The 23300-nt window shown below is 32.7% G+C and overlaps 1 protein-coding gene across 5 annotated transcripts; it reads left to right on the plus strand.

Annotated features, from left to right (window-relative positions):
• The first annotated feature begins 946 nt into the window (after positions 1-946).
• LOC108220692 (uncharacterized) lies at positions 947-18711 on the plus strand. Of its 5 annotated transcripts, none has more exons than XM_017394530.2 (8): positions 949-1150; positions 3733-3913; positions 10246-11470; positions 12042-12096; positions 12200-12318; positions 13201-13291; positions 17864-17911; positions 18431-18711. In XM_017394530.2, the coding sequence occupies exons 3-8, from the start codon at positions 10479-10481 to the stop codon at positions 18509-18511; spliced, it is 1386 nt and encodes a 461-aa protein (XP_017250019.1). In that variant the 5' UTR covers positions 949-1150; positions 3733-3913; positions 10246-10478; the 3' UTR covers positions 18512-18711. The 5 variants fall into 5 exon arrangements, with proteins under 5 accessions (XP_063950467.1, XP_017250019.1, XP_017250021.1 ...); XM_017394532.2 differs by having other exon boundaries at positions 3833-3913; XM_017394531.2 differs by having other exon boundaries at positions 950-1150; positions 10422-11470.
• The last annotated feature ends 4589 nt before the right edge of the window (positions 18712-23300 follow it).

Here is a 23300-nt window from a genome sequence, read left to right on the forward strand (position 1 = left end):
GAGTATTTTTTTTTCACTCCATATTTATAGCTCTTGATAAGGAAGTTTTCATATAATTAGGCTTTTGATATTTTTGGATACATAGATTTAGCTTCTATAATTCATATGCGAATAAGTAAAGTAATCAAAATTTATCCGACTTTCACTTAATTTGACATTTATTAATACAATCATTTTTGTGTATGGTATGTACTGATTTTCATATTTAATATTTCAAATCTGGATTTTTTGTTAAAATTTCAAATCAATAGAACACTTTTTAACTCCACAATTTTAGCTATTGATTATGAAAATTTATATAAAAGATTTTTTTAATTTGCATAACTAGTTACAGATAACTAATTATGAATAATATATATATATATATATATATGTATAATATCTATATTATATCTACCAACTTTTTAACTCCACAATTTTTATTAAGAATAATATAGATATAGATATAGATTATACAATTTCGTCAGCTAATTATTCTATTTCTTATTTTAGTCCTAATTAAAATATTATTTTTAAATTATTGCAGAATATTTTTATTTTAACCGGATCAAAATTACGACCATAATCATGAATAAGGCGGCATATAAAATATTAGTAAGATAACTCATAAACAAAATTAAAATAATTATAATATATTTATTATTATATATTAATACAAATATATTTTTTAAAGTGTTCGTACATCATTTGAATTTTTAAGAAATAGATATTTTTAGAAAATATCCGTGTATGACATGTTATAAGTTAGTAACAAATGATACATAATTTATAAATATTTTTCCACGTGAGTAAATGTTGCTCTCAGGATATAAATTTGATAGTTCTTCTAATTAGATTATAAAAAGAAGTTTATGATAAGTATAACCACCAATTAGATTAGTGCTAGAAGTCTTACCTGTTTTTTCTCTATATATATCTTTTGATATACCCTAAAAAGAATTCGTAAACCTAATAGTTAAGAGAGACTAGTGAGAGAAACATACCAGTTGTTGGTTAGTTCTTTGTGAATACTGACAAGAGGCCTACCAACATTCGGGTGTTCGTGTGAATATCGATAGAGACGTATATTGCACACGCGGAGGACGTTGGTGATTACAGCAAGTAATTAAGGACATCCAATTGAGATACATACATACGTAAACCTAATAAGGTAATCATCTATCTTCGAATAAAATCTTATGTTTTTGTATGGATCTTAGAGAGGGTTTTGATTTTGTAATTTTTTTTAATTTTTCCGTTACTTTTTATGCTCAAAACCCATCACAAATGAGTATGAATGCTTTTACAAAACGCTATGAGAAGTAACAAAAGCATCTCTAACGATTTTAGCTATAAATAATTGATTAAATTGGACTTGTAAAATATCATGTGAAATTTGTCGAACTTGTAGGATAATTTGCTTTAACTGTATTGGCCATGCAGATTGATTATATTTTAAAATTAGTTTATAATAATTATTAAAGTTCTTATAAATAGAATATATTATTTTAATATGATAATAGATTACGTAAAAATTTGTTATAGACATCAAGAGGTTGGGCCAACATGAGGAGGTTGCCTATAATTATAAGTAAAAGTAATGTTCCATTGGAGTTAAGTTTTCTTTTACATAATCTTTATATTTTTTTAGTCTATAGTATGTCTTAATGAATTTTAAGTAAGTATTTTGTAGAATTGAAAATACGTTAAAAGTAATTTTGATAATTTCTGAACTTGACAATTATTCAAAATACTTAACCTCTAAGTTATCAAGATATCATCAATAGTTCTCCTCTTTTACTTTTAAAGATAGGTCGCTTGCGATCGTCAATTGCGATGTTACTTGATATGGTCAATTGCGATGTTACTATTTTTCAGAGATGTTGTTGCAATTTGGATCGATTGGGATGTCTTTGTTTTTGTTTTTCGCTTCAAGAATTTTTAAATATGTGTTAAACGATCATGAAACAAATCATCTAATTGTTTTTAGTATGTTATTTGTTTTACCACCTGGTTGTATCGACGATTGGGAGTTTGTCCCGGCTGTATTATATTCAAGTTAATGAAATTTTCTTGCATTTGCCAAAAAAAAGAAGAAAAAAGATAGGGTCGCGCTCAAAAGAGAAGCAGTCCTTAAAATAGAATCAGAGAATCATTAAGGTACTGCTACAGAACCCTATATTTTAAATAGATTTTTAGGATCTAAATTTAAATACATGTTTTTTTCATGTTTTTTCATCGTTGTGTGTGTTCAAAAATAAATTTAAAATATAATACATAGATATTGATATTTTTTGCATGTGAAGTTCTGCTGCAGAACCCTAACTAATACTAGAAGTAAGGTAAGAGTTTTATGAGTTTTCTCTCAAATGGTTCTATCTTGAACATGACTCGGATAAAGATTTTGTCACCGATTATCATCAAAAATAATTTCGATAAAATGTATATTATACTATTAAATTTTATATATTTTTTAATATATAATATGTACAAATTTTTAATAAAGTTATATCAAATCAAATTTTTACAAAAATCATGAAACTAAAATATAAGATTTTCTTTGAAAATTCATAAATAATCCGAACAATACAAAAATACTCTGACAAATATATATTACAAACGATACATAATTTATATAGATTTTTCCACATGAGTACAATAAATGTTGCTCTAAAAATATAAAATTAGCTAAAAAAAATATTAATGCAGGGGATATAGAGTTGGCAAATCAATATACTTATACAAAGGAGAAGCGAGGGGCGTGTAGTTGGCGCCTCTCACATCGCTCCGTTCTATTTTTCTAATTTTCTGAAATTTTTGGATGAAAAATATCAAAAATTAGAACTACCTTTTTTAGTTTCGGGTATATTAGAAGCAAGTTTCAAAATCTGATTTTGTTTCAGATTATTCATGAAATATAGTAGCTTGAAAATTTTAATTTGATTTTGTTTCTGATTATTTAATTATGGGAAAGAGTAGCACACAAGTCTTTCTGCACCTATAAATACCCCTATAGATTGCAGGATTTTGGATGATCTAAACACAACCTTCTCTCTTTTATTACCACAACCCTACCTCTCTCAAAGTTAGTTATAGACCGTTATGTAGGAGTCGACAAATCCAAACACGGGAAAAGAATATAGTCTTGACATGATATTGATGGATGATATCAATAAATTAACTATTAGTGATGTATGTCTGTTGGTTATTCTTTTTTAATATTTGTTTTGTTCGTCGGATATGTTTATTTTTGTTAATTTTTATATGATTTACTTTGTATGCAGGAAAAAATTATTCATGCATAATTTGTTTGCTCCGTTTAAGCAACTTTTCAGTGAAGACTGTTTATACAGTATTAAAAAATAAAAATTGTTACAAGTAAGGGTAGTTATAGACGCTATCTCACGGATTTAAGTTAGATGTTTTTGTGCTCAATCAATCTAAAAAAATTGGAGGAAGATGACAATGTAAGAACATGATTACTATAAAAAAAACACAAATAAAATTAAGATTCGTCGTGCTTTAAATTGTTAATACGAGTATAAATTTATTTTCAATTTTTCACCATGAATTATATTCCAATTTTCCAATTTTATATATTAGTATTGATATTACATCAAGATTTTTATAATATAAAATTTATTTTATCCTACAAATATTAATTTTGAAACATTAATATACATTTTATAGACAACCACAAAATTATTTTATTCTATAAATATTAATATTAAATCATTAATGTAATTTTTATAGGCCGCCGCAACGCGCTAGTTTATTAGGAAAGAAAATACACACAAGGTTTTTGGGCTTTGATACAGGAGGCTTCTTATTCCCTGCTGTGTTGCCTTGCCAGGCTTTAAAAAGTAGGCTTCAACGGTCGCCACTCTTCATTTCTTCAGCATCCGGATTCTACCTTTCTTCAGACATCGTCTTGGTATGTAATTTCTCTTTGTTTTTCTTGTATATATATGTTCATGTGTATCTATGTGTATCTGTTATTTGATCAATTTATGTTACCAGTTATACAGAGCATATATATTGACATTTCTGTACTTGATTGCTGATTTAGATTTGAATTTTTTGGTCTATTATGTATTAAGATTAATCAAGGGTCTTGATTAGAAACGTGTTTAATAAGCTTTTATGACGAGGTAGTTGATGAAAAATTAAGAACACAAGCAGGTGAGCTTTGGCAACCATAGAAGAGGTTTTGCCTCAATTGGTTTTAGGTCTTTAATTTCTATAGGTTAACCTACCAATTAGCTAAAATATAAAGTTGTTTATTTGATCATGATTTTAAGGAGTTAATTAAAATTATAGCGGTATTCGATTAGGATTGACAACTTTTTGGGTTGTTTGTATTCAATTAGGACTCCAAGGGACCGTTTGGATGGTGGGTGGGAAAGGAAATCGGAAATGAGAATAAGAGGTATAGGAATGGGAATGATTTGGTATCCCGAGGATTGAAGAAGGAATGATTTTCCTACTACAACAAAACTGTTAATCCAAACACGCATAATGATCTATGGAGTCCTACTTCAATACAAACCAAATTAGCCTACAAACTAAAAACCCAATTTTCAATCACAATTTTAACAGCAGAAATCACTATGTTGTACATCACAGATCACTATTTTGTATATATCATATCTCTCAAATATGAATCTATACATACATATATATGCAACGTATATGACCATCATCTTCATCCGAACTGTAATAATGGATCTCTTACCACCATTACCAGCCGTTTTTATGACTTGCCACCATCGCCTACCATCACCAATAGTCACATACACTCTCTATCACAACTTACCAAAAATAGCGACTACTTACGACCATCATACACCTTCTCTTACCGCTTCTTATCGTCAAGAACCTTCCTACGATTGAAATTGATCATCTATAATCGATTACCAATAGTTTAGGTAAGTAGATTTTCTCAATTTTGAAGAATAAAAATCGCTGAATGTATACTGTATTAAACAGTGATTAATGCCGTATAAGTTAGTGATTCTCATAGTTATAAATAGTGGTAGGGAAATTGGTTTTTAGTTTGTATATAAAAGTTGGTTTGTATTTGATCACTTGCCTATATATATGTATGTATGTATGTATGTATAGAGTAATGTGCATGTTTATTTGTAGATAGTTGAATTTCTTGGATTTGTTTGGTAAGTAGTTTCTTATAGATATGTGACCAAGACCTGATATAATCCCTACAATTTTTACAATTTTACATTATCGACCATATATCTTTCTTAGCCCATCATTCTCTCGCCTGGTCGTTACTTTTCTCCACAGCTTTCTTTCACCTCTGGGCACCATATCTCTCCACTTTACCTTCATCTTTGATCACTCATCCACTTCTACTCCGATCCATAATTTGGTGTAACATTGTCGCTGAAGAGCTTGGTTCTCACCATTTCTACCATTGGCCCCCTTATATGCCATTTCCGTCATCCATCTCCTCCGCTTCTATAAGATTATATAAGATTTTTTATAGTTTTAATGAAAAAGGATTGAGATGAAGATTAAGATGGCATATAAGTATGAACCTTATATGCCATCTACATCTCCGTCCCTTTTCTCTCTTCTAACCCCATGTCCACGTCCTCCACTTTGCGAAGTCTACGTCAATGACAAATATATATAGGGTCCATCTCCGGTCCCAAAACCCACATCATTCTACTTAATCGCATTGGTTTCTATTTAGTTTCTGTTCTAATAATTTTTATTGGAGTAGGACCCTATATATATATATATATATATATATATATATATATATATATATATATATATATGCCATCATTCCATGGCGAACCATCTTATATAGTGTCCCACTAGTCATACATAACATGGACAAACAATTTCACACATACAATCTAAGTAAAAAAATTTGGTTTTTAAAATTGATTGTAGAACACTTTGGATAAATATGATTCTATTGTAGAACCAGTTTGTATATTATGATTAATTTTCAATTTTTTTTGGAGAATAAATGATGAAACTTTATATTTTAATTTACTAATTGTATATTTGATGAATTATGAGATTAATACATGAATTTTATGTGTATATGTGTTCTCTACTAGATTCCATATAAGGTGGTTCTCCATAAATTGTGACTTATATATATATATATATATATATATATATATATATATATATATATATATATATATATATATATATACATGTCCAAGTTCTATGAAGTACAATAAATATTGGAGTATTGCAGTTCAAAATTGGATAAGATATAATCTAGCCGTTTTAATTTATTTTTTTTGTTCAACAATATATGTAAACATCCGAAAACCTGCAAATTATGTTCTGCAACAAAATTGTTGTAATCAAAAGTAGAACAATTACTTTTACAAATCGCTGAACATTATGTTCTACAATAGAACTCATAAGCAGAACAATGATTGTCTTGTTTTGACTAAATCCAACAACATCTTAATATATATCCTTATTATCAATGAGTGCCCATATTCTTTTTTTGAGTGAGAATATTGTTTCCTTCTTTTAGTTCAATAGGTTTGGAGTGGATATTTGCTTTGTGTCAAAAGTTTTTTGTTGTTGACCGCCTTGCTGCAAATGTGTTTGATGCTTTTGGTCTGTTTTACTTTGGCTTTGTATACTATTTAAAGCTTAAAGAACTAACAAATTATCTTTAGTTTGATTTTGATATAATTGTATAAAATCCATATATTATATGCTAATCAAGGTTATCACGGCGCCAAGTCGAGCCTCGGCGCCCAGATACTGTGGAATTAGGGTTAAAAATGGGGCGGGTTCGGGGCGGAGACTTCATTTCCCAGCCCCGCCCCATATATATTTTTTTTGCCCCATCCCCGCCCCATTCCCCGCAGGGATTTATTTTCAATCCCCATCCCCGCCCCACGGGAGATTTAATATAACTTCGCCCCGTCCCGCTGCTATATGTAATATTACATTTTAGATATTTGCTTAAAAATTTAGTATTTTTTTCTTCGAAATTTAATAAAAATATAAGAGACGTGTATATTAAAAGCAAAATACTAGATAATGCATGCATGTCAAATTAAAATAACAATATAATCATGCAATATAATTATATTAAATATAATTATTTATAATTATATTAAATATATTATAATAATACAATATAAATATATTATATTAAAAATAATAAATATATTATATTAAATATAATTATTTCTTTAAATTAAAATATGCGGAGTGGGGCGGGGAATCCCCGCGGGGATTCAACAAATACCATATTAGCGGGGCGGATCTCCCCCATTTGGGGCGGGTTAGGGCAGGTTCCCCATTTTCCCCGCCCTATTTTTAACCCTACTTGGAATCGACTAGTCGACAAGTCGCCCGACTAGTCGTAAAAAGTCGACAAGTCATTCATATACATATTTTTACTAGATTTAATAAATGAAATATAGTTGAACACACATCAGTTTATAGTTTGAATCAAAAGTAAAAGATAATAAGCAACAATGAGAAGTATAGGACGTAGCAGATTGTTAGTTCACATGTAAAATGAAGCCCGAAAGGAGTAATAGGAAGGAAATAATAATATGAAGTTAAAATGATACAAAGATCAAGGATACACTGATATGTTGAAAATAAAACAAAGATTACATGATGCTAATATTACTGACATATTACTGACCGGCTAAGATTTTGTTTGTTTGGGCTTTAAGCCGTAGACTTAAAGTAATTTTCAGACTTTGATTCAAAATTGTGTGTTTTTGTAGTAAAAGTGAGTTAAAGTTGAAAAAGGAGATTATAGTCAAAATTTGGGACGAGGTACTTTTTTGTAGGGCTGAGTAAAACCGGACCGAAACCGAATCGAATTGTACAATTTTGGTTAGGTTTGGTATGATTTTTATTGAAATTTTCGGTTATTTCGGTTTTCAATTATTAACCGAATAATAATTCGGCTCGTTTATTCTGAACATAAATTCAGTTTTAACCGAATGAACCGAATTAAGTATATGTATTAGTTTTTAATTATAAAAATGTGTTAATATTCAATTTAATTAATAATTAGTAACGTATTACATGGAGATGCTTACTCGGTAGACTACCAAGCTCCATATAAACTCATCAGTTAATACAATATCAAAGATTCAATGAGCCCAAGTCCATGACCTTGATCGTGAATTACTAATGATGTTTAACACATTTAACGAGTAATTCTAGTTCACATATTAATACACCAGTTGATATAGCATTACACCGGTAAGGAGTCTGGTATTGTTTTTGTATAATAATACTCGTGCATTATATATTTGTAAGTCTACTACTTTCTTGTCTGCATTTTTTTTCCAAAAAAAGTCTGGCTTATAGTAATTGAACTTTGGTTCGGTTTGAATGCTAATTCGGTTTGGTTTAATAAATAAACTATATTTCGGTTACTTCGGTTCATTTTGGTTACTTCGGTCCGAACCAAATCGACCGAATGCTCAAGCCTACTTTTTTGAACAACTTATTTTGTTTTTATAATTTTATTTGATACAAGTTAATATCATCATTCATATGTACAACTTATAAATTTAATTTACGAAGGCATAAGTTACAAGTAACAATAGAGTTACCCAGATAGCTAGAAAGCAGGGATACTTCATCTGGGTGAAGAACTGCGTAGGGGATACTTGGGGGTGCGGGGGTGCGGCAGGATACGCACGGGATACGCCACGTGGCGTATCGGTGGAGGCAGTGATGGAGATACGCGGGGGTGCGGGGATGGGGGTGCGAGAGTGGCACAAATCGTAATTTTTTACAACTTTTTTTTAAAAAAATAATTTAAAATTAGTTGGTCAAAATCATGGAAGCCATGATTATGCTCGATTAAATCACTTAAATTGCAATATTTATTTATGTATTTTAATTGTAAGACTTAAGGATGATTAATTTAGTTATTCAACTATTTTGTTCTACTTAAATGCATCTTATGTATTATTTATCTATCTATATAATATATTTAATATTTTAATATTTGCCGTATGCCCCCGCACCCGTATCCCCATATTTTGGAATTTGACGAATTCACGTATCCACGTACCACGCACCCGCACTCCCGCACCCGCACTCATGCTTCCTAGCCAGATAGATACTAACCTGAAACTTTAAGCTTTTACTTTTTATATATAGTAACTATAAGTTACAAGTCAATTTTTTAAACTTACCCAAATGGCCTCTATCATTCCACCAATTTACGTTTGGGTTGGGTACGGGGTTAAGAAAAGTTTATAAAGTAGTAGGACATAGTAAGGAAAATGGGTAATGTGGTGGGACCGATCAATATTTAATTGATAGATTTTGAAAGTTGTATGTAAGTACCGGGTGAGATTGAATTTTATATTATAAAAGTAAACTATTCTTAGTAAGTTTTGAATCATAAAAAATTGAGAGGGACATCCAGAGAAGGAAAGTGTAAAGAATTGATTGAGATAGAGGGAGTAGTATATTCAGATTAGAATTCGAAGTTATCATTATATATAAGGTTGGTTCTATTTTCGTTCGGAATTTACTTGCCTTCAAGTAATAGGATTATTTGTATAAACTTTTGCAATGCTCATTATTAATATTGGGTGGGTAAATATGTTTGTTGACCCTTATCTACATCATGTATCGTGTCCATCATCTTTCTTTTAGCTTATTCCACTTTAGTATTACATATCTTTATCCCTTGTCTATTGTAGACTTCTCTTTAAAAGGTATCTCTAAACCCTAATTCTTCAGTTTTTTATGTTTTTGTTTGCCTAATGTAGTAGTTTATTATAGTTTTATTATATACATGGTACTTCATCGGGCAAGTGTGTTGTGTGATTTGACGGTTCTTATAATTAATCATATGTACACATTTTTTTTTACTTTAAAACCTCGTTTGTTTGTTTATGTACTAGTAAAGTTAGAATATTACATGAGACATATTCTTAGTACTGTCACACATAATCACGTTGTGAATTGCTGCTATTTGCATAAGTCCTATATAAGAGCATAAAGGTTTAAAGCAAAAACTCTAATGGAATTTTAACTTGCCTGGAATATACATATATCAGTGGAATCTAATATCCAGTAAAGCCTAAAGAAATACTGTGAAGTTGGTCTAATTTAATCTGCTCAACTCTGAATTTGTTGGATTTTCTGTATTATATATATATATGTGTGTGTGTGTGTGTGTGTGGGAAGTTAGGGGCGGTTTCTTAGATTTCACCTGATGATCTTCTTTCGCTTATGCCGTTGTATTTGGAACGTGATCAGGTGGTTCAATAAGTCAGTGAGTGGAGAGTTTAAGCCTGTTTTTAATGTTGTTTTGAGTTGAGTGTGAAGGAAGTATACTCGGTTTCTTTGTAACACATTAGTTATTGAAAGAAGGTTTCATTCCTAGCTCCTTTGAAGCTGAAGACTTATTTATATCTGTCATTGGCAAAGTACAGATTTAAGTGATAAAATCCAAGGGTGACAACGAAGGAGTTTTTCAAGCCTTTCCAGGTATGGATAGGAAGGATGACAATAGTTCTTGCTCAATGAATTTCGCTAGTACATCCCAACATTCAGTTTTGGGCAATATGTACAAGAATTCTACACCAACTAGTTCGTTCCAGCTAAGGAAACATCCAATAGATGCTAATACCGTATTCGCTTCCCGAACATCTGTGAAAGCAAATCGTAGCAGCTCTCTTTTGGTCACTAGTTCCGAAACATCTTCATTTGCTGCCAATAAAGCAGAGGATGTTGATAATAAAACTGCTAGAAATCCTATAAATCTTCCTACTAAATGCACAAGAGGGACAACAACTAGTGGACGTTATCACGGTGAAGAAATTAGTTTGGTAGTAGACTTGAGATGCGCTGTGGTCAGAGACGTAGATGACTACCTTGTAAATGAGAGCTATTCATCATCAAAATCAAATATAGAACAATGTGCGCCTACCATGAAGACTGAAGCAGATGACGCTGATGAGTGCTCATCATCTGAAGCATTTATTAAGAATTCCTTGTGTGACGATATATCTGAAAAGGATATACGCAATTTTGTTAGTAGAAGCTTGGGGCTACATAGAGAAGCTTGTTGTATTCGGACTAGTGTTTATCCTAAAGTTTCAGGTTTCAATAGCGAGTTCAGTTGTATGCGGACATGCATAGTCTGTGATCATCCAGAAATAACACTTAAGATGCTAATTTGTGATCAATGCGAAGAGGCATATCACATCACTTGCTGTCACCCCCCACGGAGAAAGTTACCTCGGAACGAGTGGTTTTGTCACTCGTGTTTAAAAAAAAAGCATAAAATACCAAAGAAGTTGACTGCCAAAGGACCAGTGAATTATAGCAGTGAGATACGCAGAGGTAGAAGTGCAATTTCCAAAGGTACCTTGGGTCCTATAGCAGCTATGCTGGAGGACGCCGAACCTTACACCACCAATGTACGTATCGGCCTGGAATTTCAAGCAGAGGTTCCTGACTGGTCTGGTCCACTTGCCAAGTATGTTTTGTCAATAGCTTCCAATTTTATTTGATTTAGGATGTTTTGCTGAACTATAACTTGATAAGCAGTGAAATTATCTTGCAAATGTTGACAGTTGTGTAATTTGCAGTTGTATAGGTGGTGATCACATGTTTTTATAGTTATGAGCCATTTGTATGTCTGAATGGTCATACATCTGTTGTATCATCTGCTATGTATAATGTTTTAGGTAAATAGTGTAGTATATCTGTATATGTACCCTACATCCAAGTCCTTGATCGATTTCAAATTACTGTTCGGATACTTTATATCTATAGTTCTGCCGACACTCTGTTTGCTGCTTCCTGCTAGTACATGTTTAACTACTTCAAAATTGCCTTATATCCTTTCTGCTCATAAGATTTATTCCTATAAACTACTACTTGTATATAGATGTGCTAGTGTTTTAATCTTCATTTCTTTAGCATTTGCAAAAAGAGTTTGCTGTATGCTCAATTTACTTTATGCACATAATGCATGCACGGAAATTGACTGTGCAGATCTTACTTTTATTATATCTCTAATTAAAAGTCTCTCCCATGTTATTCAGTGAGGTTGATAATTTTAATGAACCACTGGAATTGAGTCTCGCTGATAGCTTTCAGGTCAGCAATTTTCATATACAGTATAAATGACTCTTTTTACTTTATGCAGCTTACAGAGTAATCTGAGAAGTAATAAGGATAACTCCTGTTTTACATTTGTTAGGAAGGAAATTCAAGGAAGCCTTCTAAAGTCAGTTCCATCTCTAATTGGCTTCAGTGCCAAGATATCATTTGTGGTATTAGGGAGGGTGTTGATGGAGTTGTTTGTGGGAAATGGCGCAGGTATACAATCTCTTCTCTTTGCCAATATGGAATGTAGCAATAATTTATAGGATAGCTAAGACTTCATCTTTCACTTAAATAGAACTTATCTTAACCTTATATATGCCTAATATACATAATTAGGGAAAATTGTAGTATACATTTACTTGCTAGTATCAGGGGAAAAAAATTCAAGCATATAATTGAAACAGAAGAGGGTGTATAAGTTTTATAAATAGTTCTCTTCCCTTTGCTAGAAGTTTCCTCACTCCTTTTTTTTGCCAATATTGCATTGTTTCCAAACCAGATGCAAGCTAAATATCGAAGTTTCTATAGAACGAGTGCTTTGGACTATCTGTCTTATAGAACTTTCATATGAATAGGGATCACTGTTCATGGATGTGAAAGAGGTTCTATGCAAGTTCTTTCGGCATAAAATTTTTTTAGTCAATATATTTTAGTTTTTGCGGTGAACTGGAGAGAATAGGTTGTCGTGAGAGCTTAACATTGGCCATCCTAGAAAATATTTGGAATAAATTGGCCTTAAGTGTAGCACGGGGCATAATAGCTCCGTTTTTATAAAAATTGATTAGTTTAGAGGCCTCTAGCCCAAAGTTTTGTGTTTGACCAAGTCTCGACAACATGGTTGTATATTTAAAAGAGATTAGTACTCATTGCTTCTCTCATGTTGTATGATCTATTAATAATAGTTGGACCACTGAATCCCCTTCGACTTGAATGCACTAGATGAATGAAGTAGATCTTTTTGGATCTCAATGACCATGCAGGGATATTGAACCCATGAAGAAATTGGTGGATGAATTCATTAATGTGGTTCAGCTTCTAGAATAATTCTAAAATCATATGTGATGCCTCTTGAAAGTAATTATTGTTGTATGACAGGGCACCTCTTTTTGAAGTTCAAAGTAAGAACTGGGAGTGTTTTCACTCTGTGCTCTGGGATCCAGCTCATGCTGATTGTGCGGTGCCACAGGTACTATTCGGTAATTTTGTATAGCATGGCATGTTTTGGAGTAAAGTCATTAAACTATATTCAACTGTTTATTCGCTATGAAATGATACATTAGAGTCGAAGATTACCTTTCTAGAGTGTTAATTGATTCAGGAGAAACAAATGTTATTAGAGGTTTAAGTTTTTAGTAGTTCTATCACTTTGAAGGGTGTTTACTGTTTAGTATATAGTGAGAGGTGAGTTGCTCTTGTTTATAAGAGGATTTCCTTGTTTTAATTTTTAACTAAAAGAGGTCTTAACTACCTTTGCTTTTATAACTTCTTATTAAAATAGTAGAAGCTCTAAGAAAATGGATGATCCCTTGGATATATAAAGTAATGTTAAAAGATTATGAAATACAATAAATTAAGACAATCACACAAGGCGAATATTTAAACATAGTCAGTCTAGCCACACTCCACCAGCTGGGCATTTATCTATTATTTCTGATCTTAGGGTGTTACAGTTACAACAAATTATATTTAGTAGATAAAACTGGGCTAAACTTCTGCAGACTTGGGCCTAAATTGCAGTTTTACTTATAAGAGGATTGCCAACATATGACCTTTCAAAGGATCTTGGATTTGGTATATAGTATGGAGTGAAAATTATACTGTTTCCTAGTTATATAAGAATAATTTTCATTTGCACTTAATCCTGCAAAAGGGGTATTATTCGGGGGAAGTCCATTCGTACAAATTTAAGCTAAAGCTTGATCCCATATATATATATATATATATATATATATATATATATATATATATCACTAAAATCCTAAAGTAAACACCACTAATTTCTCTAACAACCCCATCTCCACCTCCATCTTCACCAACCCCGCCATCGCCTCCGCCTCCATCTCCACCTCCGTTGTCACCTCCGTCATCACCACCTCCATGCCGCCTGCCCCCTCATCTCCACCTAATGCTATGCGACCAAGTGGGGCTAAGTTTTGGCTCCTAATGCTGTCTGGAGCCTGTCCAGGGCCTGTGCGGAGCCTTGGTGAGAGGCTCTAGAAAGCTCGAGGTGGATTGAGTGGGGGCGAGTGTGCGCCTTAGGTGGGTGATGACATATAGGGAATGGGCGATGTCGTTTAAGTATAGTTTCTCTTGGTTTGTATTTTAGTTTTTATTTGAACAATTGCCTATATATATATATAGGCTCATGATCAAATAGAAACCACTTTTAAAATAAAAACTAGAAACCAATACAAGTTAGTGATATCTTCAGTACAATTTAGTGATATTCTCTTTACGATTTAGTGATATGTGTTGCACGAATTAGTGAAAACTTGCGGAAACTGCCCAGAATTTCTGAATCTGTTCTAGTTGCCGATTCAGGTGGTGGTTGCGGTGGTGGAGATAATGGAGGTGAAGGTGGAGATGGAGGTGGTGGACATGGAAGGAGCCTTTAGCTTTGTCCGGCAGATTTTTGGCAAAGATCTGAAATTTAAATCGGCATTAAGCTAGATATACGGTACTGTAGGTGAGGAAGACCGAGGGGGAGGTGAGGATGAAGGTGCAGGTGGAGGTGGAGGTGGGGGTGGAATGGAAGGGGCGGTGGAGGCCGGAGGGGGGTTGGATTTGGTGGTGATATAAATAATGGAGGCCGACATGGAGGTGGTGGCTATGGAGGGTCAGGCGGCATGGAGGTGGAGAGAGTAGCAGAGACTTGGCGGGGGTGGTAGGGTGAAGCTGCCGGAAGTGGGGTGGAGGGTTGGTGGGTTGGAGAAGAAGAAGGAGAAAGTGGGGTTGTTTGAGAATTTAGTGATATTCTCTTAGAAATTTAGTGATAGTTTCTAGTTTCTAGAATAAGGAGGTTTCTATTGGAGTAAAACTCTATATATATATATATATATCCACCACATATCCTTAAGATAAAAACTACAAACCAAATATCCACCGCATATTTCTTATCCACCGCATAATTTTTTATCCAGTATTCCACCCGCCAATTCTCTTTCTCTCGCCCCGTATACAAACACACATGTATGTATATATCATCCCCACCTCTCTTCTTTCATTATCTCTATATCTTTCTCTTTCCAAGCTCAACTACTACTCATCATCACCCGCGACCTTCCATCATACCTTCCTTTCCTTGCCATAGTCGCTCGTCCTCCACCATTAACACCCCGTCATCATCGACCCTTTCCCCTCTCCTCCTCTGATATTTTTCTAATGACCTCTCATTCCATCTTTACATTATCATTACCACCACTTTCTTATACTTGATTGTTTTCTTCATTTGTGGCCATGTCATGAATTTTACGCCATTAGTGCTATGATTGTTATTTCATATAGTGGATAACTAGTCAGCAAAGTTGCTTATTTAATTACAGAAATCAGTGGTTACTACTATATAAGTTAGTATTTTTGCTTCACATTTTGGTGATAAGTGCTATTAAAATTTGTGATTTCTTTTTAAAAGTTAGTGATTTATCTATTTGAAGTTGTAGTGATGATCGAAGAAGAGAGTTTGGGGATAATGTTATGTGGTGTTGTTGATGATCAGAATTAGATCGAAGATATTAATGATCGAGTTGTTGCGTTGATTGAGGGTGTATATAAAAATATGATTGTGTATATATATGTAAATGGGTTACTGGGTTAGTTTTTTGGATGACGGGAGATGAAAACTACTGATGATCACATGTGATGGATTGAGAAAGTGATCAGTGATGGATGAAATGAAGATGGTGATGATGGTATATTAGATATGTATACATGCGCTTATTAGAATAAAAGGACCGAGATAATCACTAAATTTAAATATAATAATCATCAGTTTGTAGTTTGTAGGATAAACTGGTTTGTTTTGGAGTAAGACTATATATATAGTGCCGCGCCTAGGAGAGAACCAATGCTTAAAATAGAACCATAGAATCACTAAGGTTCTGCTGCAGAACCCTGTTTTTTACATAGATTTTCAGGATCTAAATGTAAATACATGTTTTTTTTTGCATCGTTGTGTGTGTTCGAAAGTAATTTCAAAATACAATACATAAATAAGACATTTTTTTTCATGTGTAGTTCTGTTGCATAACCCTAACTAATACTAGAAATAAGCTAATGGTTTTAAGGTCTTAATGACTAATGGTTCAATGTGGAACATGACTCACACACACACACACACACACACACACACACACACACACACACACACACACACACACGCACATATATGATTGTCGGGCTAGGTTTAGGATGAACCCCATCCCATTTCGATTAAGAATGTACCCAACTAATATCCGACCAAAAACACAAATCCCTCGGGTGGGGGTACATGTAGGCCTGTAAACGGATCGGATTTGGATCGGATCTAGCTAAATCCATATCCTAATCCATTTAAATTTATCGGATTCGGATCGGATCGGATCAAGAGTCGGATATTTTACAAGTCAATCCATATCCGGTCCACTCGGATCATGGATAATCGGATCGGAGCCCCGATCCACTAAAAATTATGAAATATATTTATTCACCATGGACAATGTTTTAACTTCCATACAAAAAAAAAGTGATATTTTCTAGCTATATTAATTCATAAACTTTAGCGTAATAGGTAAAAAAAACTAATAAAGTAGTATTTAATAAAAACTTTGTTGGTAGAAAAATAATAAATACGTTGTTTAATACTTTTGGAGGAAGCAAATTATGATTTGCTCCTCTACTAATAAGGATTAAAATCGATAAATATGTCTTAAATACGGAACCAGGTGATTGAGGAGGTTTTAAGTGGAAGAGTTAGCTCCTGTGTTTATACTCACTCTACATAAAAAAAAAGTGATTATTAGATTAACCGGATAACAAGAGTGAGAGCCATGTCAAGAATTAGGAGCGGCTGATCGATTATAAGAAAATATGATTTAGGGTTTTGTCTTCTATCTTTAGAAATTTTTATTTTGTATGTTATATATTAATAATAATATATTATATCGGTTTGGCTAGTGTGTGCCCATGGGCACATGCTAAGCGCGGAAATTTTTGTATTTGGGAGATTTTGATTGGTGTGGTTGGTGTATTTGCAGGGGGGTCCACCATTATCATGAGATAGGAGCCAATCAAAATGATCCAAGCACAAAATTTTCCGCGCTTAGCATGTGCCCATGGGCACACCATAGAAAAACCGATATTATATTATAATACAATATAATATAAAATATATAATATAGTTAAGCATGAATCGGATCGGATCGGATCGTTAACAGATCGGATTTGACCATATCCATATCCATTCTTTATCGGATCGGATTATTATCGGATCGGATTATTAGCAGATCGGATTTTTTAAATAAGGATCCATATCCATTTATTTAACCACGGATCGGATCGGGTCGGATCGGATATCCGATCCATTTACAGGCCTAGGTACATGTTAAATTTTGCCATCCCAACCCTTACCCCTACCTTTAAACCCACTTTCGTGGTGTTTTCTTTTATATCCGATGCACTTTTAAATTCTTAAACGTTTGTCACTTTATAAAAATATGATTAATTCATACTCTCATAAGCTTTCTTTTTCATTACTTAAACACCATTTTTTTGTCCACGTCAGGAGGTGGATACAGATCGAGTTCTCAAAGATTTGAAGTATTTAGAAATGGTATGTATTTCTGTCATTTACTAACATCATGTGCATCTGAAAGCCATAGTTTTACAAGTTATTTAATACTCCTTCCGTCCCGGTGAGTAGTATACATATGGGGAGTGGCACGGAGGTTAAGAAAAAGTATAATTTAGTGATGAAAAGTTAGAAAAGTGGGTGAAGTGGTGGGGCCGATTAAAATTTAATGTGTAAAAGAAGTGTAGTTTAAGTAAAATGGTGGAACCTACTAATATTTAAGGTATAAAGTGGCTGTAGTGGAAGAAAGTAGTGGGTGTAGTTAAGTTTTTATATCATAAAAACTTACTATTTTTGGCATGTATACAATTGATGGGACGTCCCAAAAAAGAAACTGTATACAATTCAATGGGACAGAGGGAGTATAAGCTTTTATTAGTAATTATATATGACAATATTACAAAAACATTACATATTTTCACAAGGCCATTTCCTACGAGACCTTTGTTTTGGTCATTATTCGCTTAATATGATACTGACTTTTACTATAATGCAATGTAGTTGAAGCCTCGGCTTGCTGCTAAAAAGCGTAAATTGGATTGTAAATACATGAACTCCGATGACCCTGACGAGGATGAGTGAGAAAACACTTAACTTATTATTTAATTGTTTGGTGTTTTTTAATTGAAATATTATGTTATCCATTTCCGTTTTACTATAGGAATAAAATAACATCGAATACTACTCATTGTAAATTGTTAGACCTAACATGGTCTATTTTTGGGGATCGTTGAAATTATCCGTGACACGAATACAAGAAACAATTGTTAATTATTGTGTGATGAATCTTTCAATTTGCATTGGTTGCAATATTAGTATTGTTCAATCACGAAGCTCTGCATAAAATAACTCCTCTAGATTTGAACGAATATCTCGGGTATTAAGAGATGATTGGAAACAATGTGATTTCATGTTGGTGTGGGAACATTTGGGTGGGTCCAAGCCATATATGAGTGTGCATAATACTTGATGGGGACATTAGTTGATTGAATGCATAAGGAAACATCATCAAGGCAGATGAAAAACTAGGTGACATCTATGTTCGTAAATTAACAGTGGATGAGTTGGGACGAGAAGATTGTAAAACAAACCTGGTAAATATATCAGGGGGAAAAGCTTATTAGAGGTACAGGCGAAAAAAACAAATCATCCTTGTAAAGTAATTTTTGTACTGAGCTGGATGTAGTCAATATAGAAACATGCCATGAGCATATTCACATATATCAGCACACCTGAAATCACATGTACGAAAGCTATGACAATATAAACAATTATAATGGAACTTTCCTGGATCCCGTTGTTGAGCACTCTCTCGAATGAACACTCAATCTAATCATGCGAGTGAGTCATTGAGCTAGGCCTAACCTTGAATGAGAATATCAGGACCCGTCTGTTGAATATTTGGCATTCTTAATGTTTGGAAGAGGGGATAGTGGATACAAATCGGAAGCAAACAATGAAATTATCTAATGAAGAAGAAAGGCTTGGTGAATAGTTTGAAGAAGAAATAGATTATAAGGCATAATGTAATGTAAAATGTAATAGTGATAACTCAACACTGTAACAAGACAAGAAATAATAAATACGTCTTATACAAGAATCGACAGAATGACGAAAAAGTACATACAAAATTAGACAATTAAGTAAACTAAAGCATTTACAGAATCACTAAAAGAAGTTCATTAATATGTTCAAGTCTTGGTGAAAAACTCAAGTTGTTTTGAGGATTAGAAGTTGTTTATCGAAGCCAGTATGAAGTGCCAGCGGAATCTAGTATTGTCAAGTTGATCATTCATAATCAAAACCTGAAGCATGTCTAATCCGAAATGGACTACTCAATGTTAGCTAACAAAGACGGTACGAAGTTCGATTTCAGTTTTAGTTGTTTGTGAACCAGACCAGTGCATTAAACATCAACACGTACGAAGTTATTCATCGTATTTATCAATCAAAGAATTGATCAAGTCAACAATTTAGTAGTTTCAGAGTCAAGTAAAGCCTAATATTTTGTTCCCACGAGGCAACTACTTTCAAACAAAGTTAAATTAGAAAGCGGCGCCAAAGATTCAACACTATACATACATATACACTTATATGTGGAACCAGGTCTCTAGTATTAGTAATTATCCCAAGTATAGGCACTTGACACCTTCAATACATATGTATATGTGTAGAGGCCCTAGTTGAAGCAAAATATGCCAAGTAAATATTGTGATGCCTCATGGTGTGCTATGTGAACTAAGGTGGCGCCAACTTCATAGAGTATATACATGTGATAACTTGACGCCAACTACTCAAGACTTGAAGATTTCTCTAAGTAAAAGAGTTGGCGCCTCCACCAACGAAAGTAGGAGACAACTGATGCATACTAGCACATAGAGGGACAAGAAGGCGCTGGGTGAAGATAGAAGAAACTTTACTATGCAATTGAGATTGAAGAAAGTAAATCAACAAATAATGACCATTCGACATTCGTTGATAGACTAAAAGAATGGGTAGATTGATAAAAAATGTTAATAACAAATATATATATATATATATATATATATATATATATATATATATATATATATATATATATATATATATATATATAACAAATGTTTATATATATAAACATTTACACTTTTTCAATGCATGTCTATATTTGTATTTTTATGTGTATAAAAACAATATAGGGCGTTTAAACAACAAGAGAAAAGGTCCGCAATATCACAAATTTAAAGTCAAATATCCTGAATATCACATTCTGAAAAAATGATCCCAAATATCGTATCAAAATTTTATCTTATATAACGTTTTCAATTATTATACTACACGGGAGTTCGTGTAGCATTCTCGGGAAATGAATTGTGATGTGTTGAGGCACTACATGATGTTTTTTATATTTTCCAATAAAACTGAATTCTGAAATATTAGAAAGGTTAAAGACGTTAGGACTAGACTTACTGAGTAGATACCAAAACGTGACATGATGTAATGTTGTGAAGTAATATTTCGGGTCATTTTTCCGGAACATGATATTTTGGGAAGTATTCCTTAAAATTGTGACATATGAGCCAACACCTAAACAAAAAAGTCACGGAGCCACTTACTTGCACAATGTACACATGCAAATGTACACATGCAAATATATATAGTCATTTACTATTAAAACTTGCCATCAGAGCTGTTTAAATCACATTGAGATTGACGGGAAAATTCTTCATCTGAATTAATCCCTTCATCTGATTAAACCTCTACCTTTATTGGAAAAGATTGTTCCTCGATCAAAATAAGTAAAGAAATCAATCATAAAATAAAGTATAACAATAAATATTATAAAATTAAAACAAATAAAACAAAGTTGGATAAACAATAAAAATCTAAAAAATCAAGCCATGCAAATTTAGATCTTTCGAGTTCGGGGGTGTTTGTTGGAATATCTTTTCACTTGTTAATAAATCTTCTCGTAAACTCAATGCGATATTTATATCGATATTATAATTAGTACCCATGATTTTTCTACATCTCTGATGTTCTGGGTGTCTTTGTAAACTAGAAATACATGTATATATAATCCTGTATGCAGGGTAGAGATGTACAAAAGTTCTGTTCGGGCCAGATCTAAACCGGGCAAAAAAAAAACTCGGATTTTTTCCATAACAGACCGGGCCGGGGTTTTTAAAAAATCGGGTTGGGGCGGGCTTTTTCGAAAATACTAGGCCTGGTTTACTTATAAAAAACTGGATTTTTCAAAAATTCGGATAAAATCTAGATTTTTTGAAAATACTAGGCCTGTTTTAGGCCCTCGGACTGGGTCGGGCAAGATCAGATTTTTTCCCGGATCGGGTTTTCAGATTTTTTTTCAGATCGGATTTCAGATTTCACATATTTTGACATCTCTAATGCATGGAAGCAATGGAGGGAGATTATTGAGGAGAGATTGAAAAATCTAAAGGGAAACTAAATTTACAAGGACATTGAAAATTTTAGAATAAAATGAATACAGTGGAAAACTCAAAATGAAGATGTGAGGTTCTATTTTTAAAATGTGACGTGAAGTTACGCTAACCACGATAATTATATACGGGGTGGTATTCATTTTATACTGATAATCAAGAGAGAGAATGTGGTTAGCGTAAAAAAAGAAACGGTGTTTGTATGATGGGCTCATGAGCACATAATAAACGTACTTTTTATGAGTTTGGTGTTTTTTATTGGTAATTTAATATTCAAAATAGATGGACCCCTATATTTATATCAATTCAACCAATAAAAATCTATTAAATTCTTTATATTTAGTGTTTATTGTGTTTTGTGTGCCGACACACATTCAGAAAGAGCGAAAAAAAAAAAAGAGTAAAGATAATAATACTCCCCCGTCTCAATTTATAGGTTTTTTTTGGAAAAAAATTTGTCCCAAAATATTTGTCCTTCTCTTTTTTCAATACAAATTTATCTACATATTAATTGTGATTTTTTTGAAACTCAACATTATTCTCATTTCTCAATGCACTTATATTTATTGTGATTTTTTTGAAACTCAACTATATTCTCACTGTCAATGCATTAATGATATATAAGAATATAAGATAAGATTCTATCTAATCAACTTTTTTCTTAATATACGTGTTTATTTCAAAATGGACCTATAAATTGAGACGGAGGGAGTATAATAATAACACTCTTTAATTCCGATGAAAAATCTTAAACGTCATATAAAAAGCCTAGAGAATAATTTAACTAAAAATAAATCTACTTATATATATAGTAGCCCAACACGTTCGTGTCAAGCCTCCCTCCTGAGCAAATAAATTACCTAGCTCCGAACCTGAGCCTAACTCCGAACCTAACCCCTCCTCATACATATAAAAAAAATGTTATTATTGGGACTCGAACCCAAGCCCTCTTGATTACAACTACACCACTGAAACCACTTGAGCTACACATGCAATTAATTTTTTTATTCAAAAGCATTAAACTCATACATTAAAACTGTTGTATTTATATTTTTTTCCAATATCTTATCTATTTGAGATAAGTTATTAGTTTAGGTAAACCTCATATGTTTTTCACATGATAGATTAATATCCATAAATTAATTACTTACGTAATAAATTTAAATTTGAAAACGAATTTGAACAATTGGGCTCGAGCCATGTTTCAGACTTCAAAAAATGGATATAATTCATATTTGAATAAAATTGGACGAATTCAAATCTAACTTAATACTTTAAACGAGTACCGATACAATATTAGAGAAATTTAAGCCATGAATGTGAGAAATAAGCACAAAAACTAAGATTTCGGTGAGCATCTTTGAAAGGAAAAATTGATGGACTTTCAACATGGACTATGTCATATTTTTTTTTTTAATTACAAAAGGTGA

Source organism: Daucus carota, chromosome 5 (assembly GCF_001625215.2).
Source record: "Daucus carota subsp. sativus chromosome 5, DH1 v3.0, whole genome shotgun sequence".
Taxonomy (NCBI): Eukaryota; Viridiplantae; Streptophyta; class Magnoliopsida; order Apiales; family Apiaceae; genus Daucus; species Daucus carota.